General features: G+C 40.7%; 1 protein-coding gene across 1 annotated transcript; it reads right to left on the reverse strand.

Annotated features, from left to right (window-relative positions):
* Positions 1-626: 626 nt before the first annotated feature.
* Positions 627-19,655, reverse strand: LOC139731239 (uncharacterized). The gene is made up of 5 exons (XM_071642124.1): positions 19,522-19,655; positions 10,797-10,828; positions 9,217-9,309; positions 8,348-8,594; positions 627-1,202 (listed from the first exon to the last, which is right to left on the reverse strand). Exons 1-5 carry the CDS (start codon positions 19,588-19,590, stop codon positions 858-860), a joined length of 786 nt encoding a protein of 261 aa, XP_071498225.1. The 5' UTR covers positions 19,591-19,655; the 3' UTR covers positions 627-857.

Here is a 19,655-nt window from a genome sequence, read left to right on the forward strand (position 1 = left end):
TGATGATGACAATGGTGATAATAGTGATGATGACAATGACGACGATGGTGATTACAGAAAAGATAAATCGTAGGTTGGCCAGAGTTAAAATTTTGCTTTTCATATCTATACACTGAGAGCTGATGATCGTTAGGCATGATACAATATTTCTCAACTAATGACCTTTAAACTGGAATTTATACCAGAATGCAAAATTTGTCTGAAATCAAACCCAGAGAATTTAATAGAGCACCACAGAATATGCTGTTTAATAGATAATTCCCTTTTGGATACTTTGGCCCAGTAACTACATCCATAGTCACTGAAGGCACATAGTGGCTCTGACATGGTAGTAAATGCTAAACTAGTAGTGTTGGTTTGGGGTTCATCTCTGCAGAAGATTCAAAACGGTAGTGGTCCCAACCACCGGACCCACAGACAGACACACTCCTTAACGAGGAATCTTGCCATGAGTACCAGGGGGCTCCACTTGGAGAACAAGACCATCACTGCGATTAGGAAAACAGGATTTCAAAACGGATCTTGACAATATCTCTACAACCTGAAACACCCTAAAAGAACTTTGCTTGCACTTTAACTGCCTAATCATACTTAATCAAATGTGATAATGAGGGTGGGGGGGGGGGGAGAGGAAAAGAAATATGAACTGGGAAAGAGTGCATTCTGTAAGGCTTATGTATTCAGCTAATTATCCACAGCATGGATTTGATATTTGATTGTGATTTGTATATAATTTTGCATGATGGTGACAACATTCCAGCCACTTTAAAACCTTCCCTCTGTAACCAAATCTAAGATAAAGTGCATCCATGACCCACGGCTTCCTGGAAAGACTCCATGTTAGCTCGTGACTGGAGTTAGGCAGAATCGTGCGACACTTCCTGCGAGGGCACCGTTACCGAGGGACTCGTCGAGACTGGAGTATATGGAGGTGGAGCCTGGGCAGGTACGGGAGAAGCAGCTGCGATCTGGGGTGGCTGAATCGTGGAGGAGGAGCCCACCTCTGGAGACAGAGACGGTGCCTGGGCGACAGCAGCTGAAGGGGACTGCACGGCGCTCTGTACTGGAGCCGCGGTTGGGTCCATCCCGGTAGGCGACTGGGGTGATAGGACCGGATTTGTTGCCGAGTACGGGGGTGCAGCAAAACCATAGTTTGGATAACTGTAATCTGCCTTGGGGTACTCGTTTGGTTTGCTCGTAACCTGGTGAATGAAAGAAGTATAAGAATAAACATGAATGTTAAGTGGCAAAACATTTTGGTAGATTAAAATTCCATTTCTCTCTTTAAATGGAAAATCTTTACTAATTCCAGATTGTGTTTCAGTACTTTAATCAGTTCCATACAAAACTTTATCAAATATGATATATGGAGTGAAATTCAATGGTGCCAATTTAAAGAATCTGTAACAAGATTCCTCCAGCACTCTACGCTTTAACCTTGTGTATGTGAATGGCATGTGAATTTGTGTATATCTGGTACAAAATCGTCATAATCTGGAGGCAAAGAGTTACATACTCATGCACTTCACAGACTTACCATGAAAACCTTGGTTTAAAGGGGCTGAATACAACATAACCCTCTAGAAATAACAAGGTCATTTTGCAGACTCGTTCCAACTCCGTATGAATAATTCTCTGTTCATGCACCCTGACATAGAGTGATATCTGATATAACAAGGTCATGGTTTTTAGGTCGTAGTAATAATCAAGGCTGCCCTGTATACACTCTGTCATGATTACTATTGAACACTGTGTGTGTGCTTCGAGTGCAGATTACATAGTGTAGCACAGAAAAACCCCATAGCATTGTATACACTATCCAGAATCCATTGCACAAAAAGGGTTAATTTTCCAAGAGCTCTGTTTCATCTTGACAAGGCAAATGCTTGCTCCTGATTCCGGATGTATACCAGTGTACATTGTATGCATACGTGTAATTTGACCGACGACCCTTCAAAACACTATCTCTGACACATCAAAATAGGAACAACGGATGACCATAGCACTCTATAATATGAGAGGTCCTTGGGGTTCAGAAACAACCATAGTCATATCCTGCCACAATACTGGACATATATTGCATGTAATATGTTATACACCTAAAAGAAAAAAGCACCAAGACTTTATTCTGTACTTTCCCAAAGGGAAAGCACAAGCCAAATGATGAGTTATGATAAATGATACACTGTAACTGTTTTTTGATAAGTGCATTTACAGCAAACTGATCAGTGCTAAATGAAACTTTGACAAACACTCAACAAACACTCACTATACTTGTAAAAATAGTTTTTTTGTTATTTCAACAAAATGGTATAAATAAATCATTCATAATTTCATGTGAAGAGATAGACACGATGCATACCCAAAGATCAAACTATACAAACACATGCACACACACACACACAGACACACATAGCGGTACACAGTCACATACATACATTGTGAACAAACACATCGTATGATTTACCCTAATTTTTGTACTCACATCATTCTAATGAGTGAAATGCAAATATTTTTCATAGAAAAAGATTACTGCACTAGTCAAGTGCACCCATCCCCCTCCCCTTTATCCAAATTGATGGCATATCAGACACATACACTGGCAATATGGTAAGCAGAACTGGTACAGAAAAATGATGACAGAAACATACCATGTCAGTTTGTCATTAAGAGTGCATGTTTGGCCGTAACATAAATTTCACAAAGCAGGCAGACACGTGCACGAGTATGAGAACGTGACATGCAGATACGCTCGTTAGCATACACACGTACATTACATTAGACCCCACACAGCCTTCAAACTCGTTACATTCACGCCGTCGTGTCAATGTTAATTGACTCTACCTCTGACGACAATACATCATCGCAGTATTCGCAGAAACTCGCTTGCGATCAATATTGAGGGTTCTCAAAAAGCAGCGCCTGACTGATTAACATATCGGATGCAGAGGACTTTCTCAGAATAAGACAAAAGCCAGATACCGAGAGTTGATATGCAAGATAAGATAACAATGGTATTATATAAACACAAGTGATGTTGGTGGACATTTCGGTTAGGACAGAGCAGAGAGTATCTATCTAGAATGTCAAGTACACTGTGTGTGCAAGTGAAATAAGAATTTGGGCAGCAAAGCATCACAAATGGATATGTACAAGATAGTGGTAAAAAAGTTAATGATGGTTGCAGAAGAGTCATCCTGTTACAATATTCATCTTATTCAATTCAGTCCTGTCTTCAACAGGCTCTACTAAATGCTCTACAATTTCTCTGTGATAAAGGCAACTGCTCACTTTCATGCTCTAAAATTTCTACATAAAGGCAACTGCTCACTTTTTCACTTCCGCTCTCAAGTTTCATGGAAGTGCTCAGGCAGCTTGCAGCTGATTTGCACACAAAGAAAGTCAAACACATACTGTTGTTGATAATGGGTGCTTCACAGTCAAGTTTCCATACTATTATGTGCCCTATTTCCCTTCAAAACCACATGAACCTCAGAGTGCCACAAACATTCAAAGACTGAGCCCATGGAAGATGAACTTCCGTATTAAAATACTTTGTCCAGTTAGACACAGAGAAATATACTACAGAGACAGATCATCCATTCCTTGTACAGAAACAGAAAGTGAAGCTGTAGGATTGTTTTAAGGATTTCCTGAACTTGGTTACACATGAAGGATACAAAACCAAATCAGGAAACACTAAATTGCGTAAGGAAACATGAAATAGGATACTCAAGTTTGAAACTGCACGTAGAGTCAGGAACAATTCTCATCAATAGAAAACAAAATCTATACATCTGAAAATATGTTCTCACAAGTTAAAAAGCAACATTTGAAGCATGATCAATAAGCCAGCGTAGGTCCTCTGTGTTGAAGTTTTGCTACCTGATATTTGTACATGTGTAACTTATATTCTGATCTTAATTAGGGTCCCATAGAAGACCACTACTTATTGGTGAATGGACTACCCTGAAAAAAGATAGATAAATAAATGAATGAATGAATGAATGAATGAGTGAACAAATGAATGAATGAATGAATGTATGAATGAATGAATGAATGAATGAATGGAATGAATGAATAAATAAATGAATAAATAAATAAATAAATATATAAATAAATAAGTAAATGAAATAAATGAATAAATAAATAAATAATAAATCTGCATTTATAAGCAGCAAGAAACATAATGAGAGAATTAAACTATAGATAATGCCTGTGAATCCTAGCCTACTGTCAATCCTAACAACCACACAGCAGCAATGATGAGTCAAATTCTACACAATGTCATGAACACAGAGGAAAGAGGATTTGAAAGAAGATTATTTCAGCAGCCATATCAGGAAATCAGCCCTCCTGAAAATACAAGCTTTCAAAATATCCCCAATTCCTATTAAACTGAAGATAAAAGCTAAATGTCACTATTCAAAACATTTGAGAAAACAAAAACAAACATGGTGCCACACTAGCTCATGATCATTTGAATGTTACTATGTTGGTGTTTGTTTGTTTTTTTATAATCCACTTCACACAGCAGTCACAACAGATCTCCACACGATTGTCAAGATTATATGACTGTTTACATCATTTGTACAGTATTCATCAGACTTTTTAACGCACAAAGATAAAATAACAAAAAAAAATTATTTAAAAAAAACCTGGTGCCACACTTCAATTAAATTACTGTGAAGAAGAGAGTCTGACACTAGTCCGCAATATTTCAAGCATTGTCCTGATATGATACCAAGGCCTTTCAGATGGTCGATCTCTTGAAACACAAATATGACCCATCACTCATCAGAGCTTATCCACACACACACACAAAAATGATAACAATTTAGTTCAAGCAAGTACTGAAGGGCAGTTATCAATCTACTGAGATCCAAGCTATTTCCTCTTATTATGGGAAAAAAAAATGGTGAGGATGGAAAGGCTGACCATCATCGAATACCAGTACACCATCTTATCTACAAGTATTTGTAGCCAAGGGTGATAGCCTTGTAGTAAAGAGCTGCATTTATCACATCAGTGCAAGGGTCGCTTACTACATGTAGTGTCTTTGCAGTGGCTTCAATCCTCCTTCCTCACTGAGGAATGCCAAATTGAAACATCAACTGAAGATAATGCTTCCAGACCACAGATAGCTAACACATACATGTATCCTCCCCAATGTTGATTTATCATGGTGAATTCACACCACTAGACTGACTGGAGGCATGTTGTCCATAATATGAACATACAGGTGCATGTAATCTACAACTGGAATTAACTTGAGTGTGTTCAAAGTCTAATCATCGTTTCCTCTTTATGATTTTCCACCTGTGACGACAGGCAAATCCTCGTGTCCTGAGTTAATCAAACCCTTATCTCTTATCAACGACATTCACCGCAAAGATAACAAATACACCCATTCCATTTGCATATGATTCAATAACCAATACACTTCACAGAAAAGAAATAAAGTGCAGTACTACAGTGAACCTTGAAACATATTTCAGACAAGACACTTTGCAGCAATCAAGCCTCTTTTTTTTATTTTCTTTTTTTTTTGCTATGTCATCAATAGTGTGTTCACAAAAGAGGGACCAAAGTTTGTTGTACCATGGTGCATGGTTCTTGACAGTTTAATACACAAAGTCAGTCAATGCAATTTTCTGAAGAGCAACTTTAGGACTCTTCCAAAAGGCAGATTTTTTTATGCAATGACTGATTTTATGCAAACTATTCAGTCAAGCGATTATCCAGATCCATTGTATGAATTGCTTGGAGTCACAATGTCATGACATACTTGAGGATCATGCATGCATGTAATGCATACTTATGCAAGTATTTTTAGTTACAAAGATGTTCAGCATCGTGGTAGTTGTTGAAAGAATAAGGTTAGTTGGTTGTCACATGAAGCGAGGTAAATATGAAAAAAGATTCACAATGTGTCGGCTGCAAAATCTGCTGGTTTTCATCTGGCAATGTGCATTTTTGGCACTAAAAGTATTTATATGCAAGCATTTATATATGATCAAACGTGTGGCCATACTTTGAAGTCAGCTTGAAACAACATTCAATTCACATTAAATGAAAAAGAAATCAAAATGTAGGAATATATTTTTAACACGATTGTTGAACATTGCTCTATTCCTGCAGTCAGCCAGGAAACACTACTTTGTACGTCAACTTTGTCCAAGGCTATTCTCCATGAATAGTCATTGCTTGACCAAGAATACTTCCAATCCTTGTATACTGCCACGCATGTTCTACTTAAAATATCCACATGGACACCATGCCCCCTGCAGGTTCCCTCAACCTCCCCAAGTTTGCCATGTTCACTCGTTCACTTCATATCATGACTTGCATACATTACATAAACATTCTTCTTCCTCGGTCACCAAGCTCTTTTTTGTTGGACAGATTTACATATCATTTGCATCTTGCTATACATTTTCATATTATTCATTTTACACCTCACACTGATCAATATTCAGTCATGTGAATTATGCTGATTAGACCTCGGGGCTCAAATCAGAAAACTCTGAGCTGAGAGCTTTTTGTCCTTCTCTCTGCCTGTATAGTGGAGTTGGACCCAGGTTCGATAAAAAGCAGGGAGTCATTTTCTTAATAACACATCGCAATTTGCTTGTCATTTTTACACCATGGCTGCCACACGAACTATCTTTTGTGTAGCAGGTTTTCTTTCCCCCCATAGAAATGTCCAGGATACCATTTGAAATATTATTCATCAGCTGAAGTTGCTGATTGAATTTGAGCTGGAAAATAATTCCCTGTAGAGTGACAGCAAAATGATTGGGATTTCTTATCTGATTTGTGAAGATTTTAATAAAAGTGTCAGAAGTGATATACATTGCATTTCTTTTTCTATTCACACAGGTGTTATAAATTGTAAGACAACCAATGTGAAATGTCAATCCTGCTTGTATCAATTTTCTTGTATTCAAGGCAAACACAAACTCTGTCATGAAAGAGGGTGCAGTGCTCAATCTTTTGTCACAAATCACACACATTTGCATGGCATCATGTACAGTCTGCAGCCTGTAATACCAAACAAGTTTTTAAAATCTCAATGAGACATTTCCCCAGTGCAAGAAATGCACACTATTTTGTGCAAGTCATTCTTTCATCGTAATTTCACTTGACACCATCACAATGTTAGGCTGATGACTAAATCTATTGAACTTGTCCATGTAGTTATACCTTAATGTATTTGCTCCTCATTAGCCACTCACACATACCTGGGTCATGTATGCACTGTGGGCAACTCCAAACATGTATGCAGTCCATTAGTTTGTTTGCTGATGGTTAGCCTTCGACATTTACTAATGTTGAGTTGATCATACTCTTGATTATTGCAAGTGCGCTGCAAGTGCTATTTTGTTGTGTTCTCCATCCACTGCATGTTACATATCCCCAGGTTGTACACAATTTCACATGTGGTTGACTTCACAATAGAGAAAGTCTACATACAGTTGTAGACGACACAGGACCAAAGTGTCATCACTTTTACTTTTTAAGAGAAAAATCAATGGTTTCCTACCTTGGATGAGACGAAAACACATTTGTGTTACACGAGCCGATATTTCTATGAATTGTTACTCTTGCGAATGCAGCTGACTTGCAAATTTTGTAAAAATAAAACAGAAATCATCCCACATAATACAGTAACTCACCACATCACTCATAACACCATCTAAAAACGCACTCACTTTGTATTTACAGGTGTAAAGTAAACACACAAGGCAGTGTACAGTAAACACACAAGGCAGTGTACAAGGGACATTATGCCATATTTGAATGGTCAAATGTATTTAAACTAAACATCAATTTCTCAGGTTTGTGATTCTCATCAAAACATTCACAACAAACAAGCAAATCTGCTGATACCTTCAGAGACTTGGAGAAAAAACTTTGCCAACATTATTGCCTGATTCCATCTTTAATCGAGAAAATGTCAAACTATACTTATATAGTAATCTCTTTATAAAAGATTGTCACTATTACTCAACACACACAAACCAGGGTATTCAAATCTGTTTTTTTGAAGTATCAACATAGAAAGAAGTGTACTACCATTGTGATTGCGTGAAACTATTTCCTTCACTTGGTGTTGAAAACGAAAGTGGTTTGGTAACTTTACAAGAAAGTTTGGATGAACGCTTCCATATGAAAAAGCTTGGCACGTAAACTTGTGCCTAGGCACACAGAGGTTTAATCCTTTGGGTGCTTTAAGTGCTGATTGGCACAGAAAACTACAATAATGTTCAACAAAATGCCCACAGTCCCTGGCACAGAGAGGATGATGGGATTTCGTATTGAAAAAGTGATAGGCTCTGCTCACCTCACTGTAAGCCGGTGGGCCTGGGAAGGTGCCCACTGGAGGACCCATGGTTGGATTCACCTGACCACCATAGACGAGGGGAGACTGGTGGTGATGGTGGTGGTGGGTGTGGTGGGCGTGTCCGCCTGTTGCCGGGTTACGCATCCCATTTGCGCCCAGGCTCTGCTGCTGCTGGAGGTAATACTGACGACGCTTCACGTAGCTGCACGCTCCGCAACACGTCATCATGACCATGATGATCACAAACCTTGTTGATTGATTGCACAAACAGACAGACAGACAGAATAATCCCACATGCACACCGATATCACGGAAACAGTAAGGCAGCCCATCAGCCATTATTATTATCTCCCTCTCCTCGTAGGGCAGGCAGCCATGGTTATTAAGTTTACAACAAGGTCACAAATTCATCTTCTTAAAACTGCTTCTTAGTTTGAATTACGTATGTTATGACTATTTTGTAATACATATGAGCACATACAGATTTCTCTTTAGTATCATCATAATTATCGTCATTACCAGGCATGAAAATACACTTTACATACTGTAGATTGACCTCACATTACAGCACTTGAAAAAAAGATATACACGTACAAAAACAAATAAGGCACATCCAATCATTACAACACAAGAAGAGGTAAGTTTTCAACATTTTCTGATCAGCTTTTGTGTGTCCTCAGGTTGCAGATTTGATGAAAGTAGAAAGTCTGTTCCATTCATTTGTTGCACTGACAGTGCTTCTTCATCATCATCATCATAATCATTATCATTGCAATTACTTTTATCATCATTTTCATAAAGCTCTCTCTTCTGATGCAGAGAGTCAGAGGCAATGGTCTGGATATTAAAAACCCACATGCTGTACTCACCAGAAGTACCAGAGATTGTAGAAGCCGTATCCATAGCTGTAACCATAGTCATCTGAGGAGCAACATGAACTCCCGCAGCAATACTGGTCACACCTGGAAAATACACAGAGACACACTTGTAACGGTCTACAACAACTGTCTATTTACCCCATTCATACATGAAGTTGGGCCCAGAGTGCTCCTGAAGCGCTTCGACATATGCCCCTCTGAGTCTGTTCATACAGAGATTCACTGCTTGCCAAGACATCATGTGACGTAGCTGAGAGGGGCATTAACTGTCATGGTGGCCTTGGGAGTGTGTGGGAACTTTAAAATACAAACTGTATGCACAGTACACACCACATTCTACTTCTGGAGCACTCTCAACATTGGTCACCGCATATACAGAGTTTAGAGCACTTAAAGAGTGTGCCTGGGCCTAGTCTCCAGAGGGGCACACCTTCAGAGTGCTCCAGGGCCCATTTGTCTGTTCAAACAGCGTTCAGAGGGGCTCAGGAGCGCTCCTGGAGCACTCTATGCCCTGTATAAATGGGGCATTAGACAAAGGATGTGTACATATTTCTAAAGATTTTCTGAGTTTCGATGGAGAAGAAAATTGTAATCGTAACAATTTGGGCAAGCATTTCGCTTATCATTCCAAAACACTTGCTGCACTTCGATTTCCACTTGCCCGAAACAAACGCTTAAATGTTGAACCTTGCATTACGTTTCACTACATGCAAATTACAGAGTACCATAAAAAAGAAAAAACATTGTGTCCGGATTTAAATACAGATAGAAGTTGTGGAAGCTTTCATGGGCATCAGACAGATACACAATAATCATTAGAGATTCGGTAACATGGGGAAACACGGAGAGCCCGATCCTATCTTCACTCGCTGCTTATTGAAAGCATTCGAAAAGCAATAGCACTCGTCAGAGAATACGTGCATCAAAGCATACACTCATTGGTAACGGACAACTCATGAGATTCTTCGGCCGTGTATACATGTGCCATGGAGGTACCTTACCTCCATGCATGTACCTACATAGAAATTAGTGAAAAGTCCAAGTACGGGTACTCAATATGTTAAAGGAACTGTACAGCACTGGTTGAGGTGGGGATTCATGTTTTGAACATTGCTAAGTGAGATAGTGAGAAACCTCTTATGAAATATGAAAGAGCATGTAATTTTAAAAAGGATTCAATGTTTATTTGATGAAAATTGGTTTTCAAATGGCTGAGATATCCCAAAATATAAAAGTGATAATAATAAAAGGCGACAGGCCACGCCTGTTATTAGGATCTCTTTGTTTCACCTTGTTTTTGGATATCTCAGCTATTTCAAAACCAATTTTCATCCAATAAACTTTTGATACCTCTTAGAATTGCATGCTCTTTGACATCTCAGAGAGTGGTTTCTGAATATCTCCCAAAACGTTAAAAGATAATTCCTCAGACCAGAACTGTACACACCCTTTAAGGGAATTCTCAAATTTATCCACAGAAGGGTCAGCCTTCACCTGCTTGATATCCCCATGCTACCTCATCTTTTAATTCCTATCCTAACAATGCAAAGAAACTATGGAGATATACTTACTCTCTTCCATCATGGCAAATTTCTGCACTGACCTGATGGGGAAAAAAAGAAAAAGGAAAATGCAGATTTCATAGATAAAAACAAATATAAAACATTGGCATGTACAATGTACATGTATGTGGACAGAAGGGGGAATATGTGGCTCAAAATTCCAGAGACGGTCTGGAAATCAATATCAGGAATAATCAGGGTCTTGAGCAGCTATGAGCAAATTGTTATTTATCATTTACATCATGTTTGCTTTCATAGGGACAGCAGATATCACAGAAAATGCCACGGTCACTAAAGAACTTAAAAACCTCAATGGAGTTACACTTGGAAACAGAAAGGAAACCACATGTCGTCTTGAGGCCATTCATATCCCCTATTCAACATGAGTTGATGTGAAACATTGTATACAAAGCCAAGGGTAAGTGTGAGAGTGGGAAAAGACAGGAGGGAGGTTGATGACACATCCGGGGCTAGTTTTCATTTTCACATCCAAATAAAGTTCAACTGGATTGCACAATACATAGATTTATAGCACAGCATATTTGTGTAGAATTTCATAGCAACTCTGCAACCGAAACTGAAGCTCCGAGATTCCGACATTGTTACGTTAAGTAGTCCAAGGCGGACAAAGCATATGATAATGAAAGAAAGGATATCATTCAGAGGGGTGAAGGTTCAGGTGTAAGTTTCTTCAGTTTGTCTCCCTCTACAAATTAAATTTGTTAAGATCGCAACTGCTGATCTGTAAATTAACAAACATGTCGGAAAAAAGGAACCAGTGGGACTCGAACCTGTCATCTACTGCTTTCCGGGCAGCGACACTACCACCAGGCTGTCCCTGGTTGCCGGCAGTGACACGATGAACATGGAACAAATACCCAAGCTCCGAGATTCTGACATTGTTATGTTAAGTAGTCCAAGGCGGACAAAGCATATGATAATGAAAGAAAGGATATTATTCAGAGGGGTGAAGGTTCAGGTGTAAGTTTCTTCAGTTTGTCTCCCTCTACAAATTAAATTTGTTAAGATCGCAACTGCTGATCTGTAAATTAACAAACATGTCGGAAAAAAGGAACCAGTGGGACTCGAACCTGTCATCTACTGCTTTCCGGGCAGCGACACTACCACCAGGCTGTCCCTGGTTGCCGGCAGTGACACGATGAACATGGAACAAATACCCAAGCTCCGAGATTCTGACATTGTTATGTTAAGTAGTCCAAGGCGGACAAAGCATATGATAATGAAAGAAAGGATATTATTCAGAGGGGTGAAGGTTCAGGTGTAAGTTTCTTCAGTTTGTCTCCCTCTACAAATTAAATTTGTTAAGATCGCAACTGCTGATCTGTAAATTAACAAACATGTCGGAAAAAAGGAACCAGTGGGACTCGAACCTGTCATCTACTGCTTTCCGGGCAGCAACACTACCACCAGGCTGTCCCTGGTTGCCGGCAGTGACACGATGAACATGGAACAAATACCCAAGCTCCGAGATTCCGACATTGTTATGTTAAGTAGTCCAAGGCGGACAAAGCATATGATAATGAAAGAAAGGATATTATTCAGAGGGGTGAAGGTTCAGGTGTAAGTTTCTTCAGTTTGTCTCCCTCTACAAATTAAATTTGTTAAGATCGCAACTGCTGATCTGTAAATTAACAAACATGTCGGAAAAAAGGAACCAGTGGGACTCGAACCTGTCATCTACTGCTTTCCGGGCAGCGACACTACCACCAGGCTGTCCCTGGTTGCCGGCAGTGACACGATGAACATGGAACAAATACCCAAGCTCCGAGATTCTGACATTGTTATGTTAAGTAGTCCAAGGCGGACAAAGCATATGATAATGAAAGAAAGGATATTATTCAGAGGGGTGAAGGTTCAGGTGTAAGTTTCTTCAGTTTGTCTCCCTCTACAAATTAAATTTGTTAAGATCGCAACTGCTGATCTGTAAATTAACAAACATGTCGGAAAAAAGGAACCAATGGGACTCGAACCTGTCATCTACTGCTTTCCGGGCAGCGACACTACCACCAGGCTGTCCCTGGTTGCCGGCAGTGACACGATGAACATGGAACAAATACCCAAGCTCCGAGATTCCGACATTGTTATGTTAAGTAGTCCAAGGCGGACAAAGCATATGATAATGAAAGAAAGGATATTATTCAGAGGGGTGAAGGTTCAGGTGTAAGTTTCTTCAGTTTGTCTCCCTCTACAAATTAAATTTGTTAAGATCGCAACTGCTGATCTGTAAATTAACAAACATGTCGGAAAAAAGGAACCATTGGGACTTGAACCTGTCATCTACTGCTTTCCGGGCAGCAACACTACCACCAGGCTGTCCCTGGTTGCCGGCAGTGACACGATGAACATGGAACAAATACCCAAGCTCCGAGATTCCGACATTGTTATGTTAAGTAGTCCAAGGCGGACAAAGCATATGATAATGAAAGAAAGGATATTATTCAGAGGGGTGAAGGTTCAGGTGTAAGTTTCTTCAGTTTGTCTCCCTCTACAAATTAAATTTGTTAAGATCGCAACTGCTGATCTGTAAATTAACAAACATGTCGGAAAAAAGGAACCAGTGGGACTCGAACCTGTCATCTACTGCTTTCCGGGCAGCGACACTACCACCAGGCTGTCCCTGGTTGCCGGCAGTGACACGATGAACATGGAACAAATACCCAAGCTCCGAGATTCCGACATTGTTATGTTAAGTAGTCCAAGGCGGACAAAGCATATGATAATGAAAGAAAGGATATTATTCAGAGGGGTGAAGGTTCAGGTGTAAGTTTCTTCAGTTTGTCTCCCTCTACAAATTAAATTTGTTAAGATCGCAACTGCTGATCTGTAAATTAACAAACATGTCGGAAAAAAGGAACCAGTGGGACTCGAACCTGTCATCTACTGCTTTCCGGGCAGCGACACTACCACCAGGCTGTCCCTGGTTGCCGGCAGTGACACGATGAACATGGAACAAATACCCAAGCTCCGAGATTCCGACATTGTTATGTTAAGTAGTCCAAGGCAGACAAAGCATATGATAATGAAAGAAAGGATATTATTCAGAGGGGTGAAGGTTCAGGTGTAAGTTTCTTCAGTTTGTCTCCCTCTACAAATTAAATTTGTTAAGATCGCAACTGCTGATCTGTAAATTAACAAACATGTCGGAAAAAAGGAACCAGTGGGACTCGAACCTGTCATCTACTGCTTTCCGGGCAGCGACACTACCACCAGGCTGTCCCTGGTTGCCAGCAGTGACACGATGAACATGGAACAAATACCCAAGCTCCGAGATTCCGACATTGTTATGTTAAGTAGTCCAAGGCGGACAAAGCATATGATAATGAAAGAAAGGATATTATTCAGAGGGGTTCAGGTGTAAGTTTCTTCAGTTTGTCTCCCTCTACAAATTAAATTTGTTAAGATCGCAACTGCTGATCTGTAAATTAACAAACATGTCGGAAAAAAGGAACCATTGGGACTCGACCCTGTCATCTACTGCTTTCCGGGCAGCAACACTACCACCAGGCTGTCCCTGGTTGCCGGCAGTGACACGATGAACATGGAACAAATACCCAAGCTCCGAGATTCCGACATTGTTATGTTAAGTAGTCCAAGGCGGACAAAGCATATGATAATGAAAGAAAGGATATTATTCAGAGGGGTGAAGGTTCAGGTGTAAGTTTCTTCAGTTTGTCTCCCTCTACAAATTAAATTTGTTAAGATCGCAACTGCTGATCTGTAAATTAACAAACATGTCGGAAAAAAGGAACCAGTGGGACTCGAACCTGTCATCTACTGCTTTCCGGGCAGCGACACTACCACCAGGCTGTCCCTGGTTGCCAGCAGTGACACGATGAACATGGAACAAATACCCAAGCTCCGAGATTCCGACATTGTTATGTTAAGTAGTCCAAGGCGGACAAAGCATATGATAATGAAAGAAAGGATATTATTCAGAGGGGTTCAGGTGTAAGTTTCTTCAGTTTGTCTCCCTCTACAAATTAAATTTGTTAAGATCGCAACTGCTGATCTGTAAATTAACAAACATGTCGGAAAAAAGGAACCATTGGGACTCGACCCTGTCATCTACTGCTTTCCGGGCAGCAACACTACCACCAGGCTGTCCCTGGTTGCCGGCAGTGACACGATGAACATGGAACAAATACCCAAGCTCCGAGATTCCGACATTGTTATGTTAAGTAGTCCAAGGCGGACAAAGCATATGATAATGAAAGAAAGGATATTATTCAGAGGGGTGAAGGTTCAGGTGTAAGTTTCTTCAGTTTGTCTCCCTCTACAAATTAAATTTGTTAAGATCGCAACTGCTGATCTGTAAATTAACAAACATGTCGGAAAAAAGGAACCATTGGGACTTGAACCTGTCATCTACTGCTTTCCGGGCAGCAACACTACCACCAGGCTGTCCCTGGTTGCCGGCAGTGACACGATGAACATGGAACAAATACCCAAGCTCCGAGATTCCGACATTGTTATGTTAAGTAGTCCAAGGCGGACAAAGCATATGATAATGAAAGAAAGGATATTATTCAGAGGGGTGAAGGTTCAGGTGTAAGTTTCTTCAGTTTGTCTCCCTCTACAAATTAAATTTGTTAAGATCGCAACTGCTGATCTGTAAATTAACAAACATGTCGGAAAAAAGGAACCAGTGGGACTCGAACCTGTCATCTACTGCTTTCCGGGCAGCGACACTACCACCAGGCTGTCCCTGGTTGCCGGCAGTGACACGATGAACATGGAACAAATACCCAAGCTCCGAGATTCTGACATTGTTATGTTAAGTAGTCCAAGGCGGACAAAGCATATGATAATGAAAGAAAGGATATTATTCAGAGGGGTGAAGGTTCAGGTGTAAGTTTCTTCAGTTTGTCTCCCTCTACAAATTAAATTTGTTAAGATCGCAACTGCTGATCTGTAAATTAACAAACATGTCGGAAAAAAGGAACCAGTGGGACTCGAACCTGTCATCTACTGCTTTCCGGGCAGCGACACTACCACCAGGCTGTCCCTGGTTGCCGGCAGTGACACGATGAACATGGAACAAATACCCAAGCTCCGAGATTCCGACATTGTTATGTTAAGTAGTCCAAGGCAGACAAAGCATATGATAATGAAAGAAAGGATATTATTCAGAGGGGTGAAGGTTCAGGTGTAAGTTTCTTCAGTTTGTCTCCCTCTACAAATTAAATTTGTTAAGATCGCAACTGCTGATCTGTAAATTAACAAACATGTCGGAAAAAAGGAACCAGTGGGACTCGAACCTGTCATCTACTGCTTTCCGGGCAGCGACACTACCACCAGGCTGTCCCTGGTTGCCGGCAGTGACACGATGAACATGGAACAAATACCCAAGCTCCGAGATTCCGACATTGTTATGTTAAGTAGTCCAAGGCAGACAAAGCATATGATAATGAAAGAAAGGATATTATTCAGAGGGGTGAAGGTTCAGGTGTAAGTTTCTTCAGTTTGTCTCCCTCTACAAATTAAATTTGTTAAGATCGCAACTGCTGATCTGTAAATTAACAAACATGTCGGAAAAAAGGAACCAGTGGGACTCGAACCTGTCATCTACTGCTTTCCGGGCAGCGACACTACCACCAGGCTGTCCCTGGTTGCCAGCAGTGACACGATGAACATGGAACAAATACCCAAGCTCCGAGATTCCGACATTGTTATGTTAAGTAGTCCAAGGCGGACAAAGCATATGATAATGAAAGAAAGGATATTATTCAGAGGGGTTCAGGTGTAAGTTTCTTCAGTTTGTCTCCCTCTACAAATTAAATTTGTTAAGATCGCAACTGCTGATCTGTAAATTAACAAACATGTCGGAAAAAAGGAACCATTGGGACTCGAACCTGTCATCTACTGCTTTCCGGGCAGCAACACTACCACCAGGCTGTCCCTGGTTGCCGGCAGTGACACGATGAACATGGAACAAATACCCAAGCTCCGAGATTCCGACATTGTTATGTTAAGTAGTCCAAGGCGGACAAAGCATATGATAATGAAAGAAAGGATATTATTCAGAGGGGTGAAGGTTCAGGTGTAAGTTTCTTCAGTTTGTCTCCCTCTACAAATTAAATTTGTTAAGATCGCAGCTGCTGATCTGTAAATTAACAAACATGTCGGAAAAAAGGAACCAGTGGGACTCGAACCTGTCATCTACTGCTTTCCGGGCAGCGACACTACCACCAGGCTGTCCCTGGTTGCCGGCAGTGACACGATGAACATGGAACAAATACCCAAGCTCCGAGAGGTAGTGTCGCTGCCCGGAAAGCAGTAGATGACAGGTTCGAGTCCCACTGGTTCCTTTTTTCCGACATGTTTGTTAATTTACAGATCAACAGTTGCGATCTTAACAAATTTAATTTGTAGAGGGAGACAAACTGAAGAAACTTACACCTGAACCCCTCTGAATAATATCCTTTCTTTCATTATCATGTATATGCTTTGTCCGCCTTGGACTACTTAACATAACAATGTCGGAATCTCGGAGCTTGGGTATTTGTTCCTTCACCCCTCTGAATAATATCCTTTCTTTCAAATTATTTGTAGTTTTCGAAGATTAAGAGATGTCATATTTCAGTAGTCCTAGGTACTGTATACACCAAATATTTCGCGAGGTTTTTATTTTTGCGAATTTCGTGAGTCAGGTGCTATTCGCGAAATTAAAGGCACACGAAAATATTGACTCTGATCCCGATGTGAATGTGACGTGTGCGTGTACACTTCTCCGTTCAGTACAGGACTCCATGATCGCGAATCAAACCACTCGCGAAATCGTCGGGAATTCCCGATTCGTGAAAATTTAGACTCGCGAAATATATGGCGTGTACAGTATCTCATTCTTTTTCTATCTTGGTCATTTTTAGTAGAGGGGACGTATGGACCTCTAAGAAAGATGTTACTTATTCAGACTTTCATAAAGCACTACAAAGTGTATATTGATTGTATGCCTGTTGTTGCATACTACACTACTAAGAACTGTACTGGCTTTCTTCTTTTAATTATTTTATACATAGTATTGTATGTAGAAATACATAGTCATCAATATATTGAAGTCATGACGTATTGCAGTGCATACAACTGTAAAAATGTAAAGTTTACATGTGGTTGATTTAAAATGACCAGTCAATTCAACTAATGGTGGTCACAAGAGAGTACCATGTGACAAGTTTACTGCTGTATAATGATACCCAAAGTTATTACTACTATACTACCCCCTCCCAGTCTACAATGCTGACCAGGCCAGACCTATCTCCCTACCATCAGGAAGTCAGTGACCTCTGCTACCCATACTCCCAACTTCCAGTGAGTCACAGATCTCCATTCATCATCCCTCAAGTATTCAATGTACCACCAGCGTGGCCTGCGGAACCGTGGGGCCTGTGGGGGTTCGGGCCCCAACACTTTTTGTGCACCATACAAAGGAATACATAAGGTGTCATCACTTTGGGCCCCCATACTTTTTTTAACCCGGAAGGACATAAGTTTTTTGTGTTTTTTTTTGCTTGTTAGCTGATGAAACCCGGAAGTGGCTCCCCTCCCCCCCCCCCCACACTTTTGAAAACGCTCCACCGGCCCTGACCAGAACATCAGAAAGGTGCCACTCATCCCTCACAGTATCATCAGATAACATCCAGTCCCAGTCCCCATCTCCCCATCTTTAGGCCCAAGTATAATCAAACACAATCTGTGACCAGGTTTATTTAAAGAGTCAACTACACGCACTGTCCTACCCCCATGCCCCCATGCATTCACTACTTAAAATTGATTAAGTTTAACCCCTCCCCCCCCCCCCCACATAAAAAGAGCTACTTGCTTTACATAACTTCCCATGGCCAGCACCACTTTTTCAAAAGTGGGGGGGGGGGGGGGGGCACTTCAGACTTCTGGTGCCACCCCCCCCCCCAAAAAAAAAAGGTCTTCTGCGCAAAACAAAGCCTTACCGCACTCACACTTCAAAGTTTCTCTCTACATGTATCTTTCTTGTGCCAATATAGCAGATATAAGCATAAGCAGATAAGAATCATACTTTTAAGAACAGCTAATGAAACACCTGGCTGTGCAACCACACAATATATACAGTGCAATAGTCATTACAGGGCCGGACAGGGGTAGGCCTACCACCATGGTCCACGGGCAATTTGATTGAATTTACAGTCAGTCAGGTCAGTTACCTGAGACTGAGTTAGTAGAAATAGTAGACTAGGGTCTATAACCTAACAAAAGTTTAACTTTAACCATGTGCATTAGATACCCGGTAACCTGTCTGCATGTCAGTTGTTTATGTCATTTAAAATTTACTTAAACTGTACCATACTTAATAGATCTACTAACAATTGTTAAACTTAATGAATCTTATATAAATTCGATCAAAATCAGTGACAGTGTCAATTGCTGGGGTATCATCGACTAGGCTAGCAGTCGATACTCATCCCTACCAAGTTACTGGTACAGGTATGCATTATTGATGTAGATTTTCTTGTCTACAAGGGCTTGAAGTTACCAAAGTCAAAGAATAAAAGATTACGAAATCAGCGTGAACTGACTGGTGCGGTGTAGATACCACCACTGGGATCACCGGGCACGCGCACGGGACGGGAGGTGGGAGTTCTCTCTTCCACCTCCCTGCCCTGGCCTGAGTGAGTGTACATTTAACACTCCTGCAACATTCATTTGTACGATAACAACAAAAATACAGATCTCGACATACCGAAGAGAATGTTTCAAAGAGGCTGAAGACGGCCCACAAAAACGTTGATGATATCCACATCTCCGACATTTTACTCGCATATATGTAGCCGTATCACAGTCGTAAATCGCTGCTCTCACTGCACGCTATTCGCT

The sequence above is a fragment of the Diadema antillarum genome, unplaced genomic scaffold (assembly GCF_040938485.1).
Source record: "Diadema antillarum isolate AM-2024a unplaced genomic scaffold, OU_Dant_1.0 seq00000367_RagTag, whole genome shotgun sequence".
NCBI lineage: Eukaryota > Metazoa > Echinodermata > Echinoidea > Diadematoida > Diadematidae > Diadema > Diadema antillarum.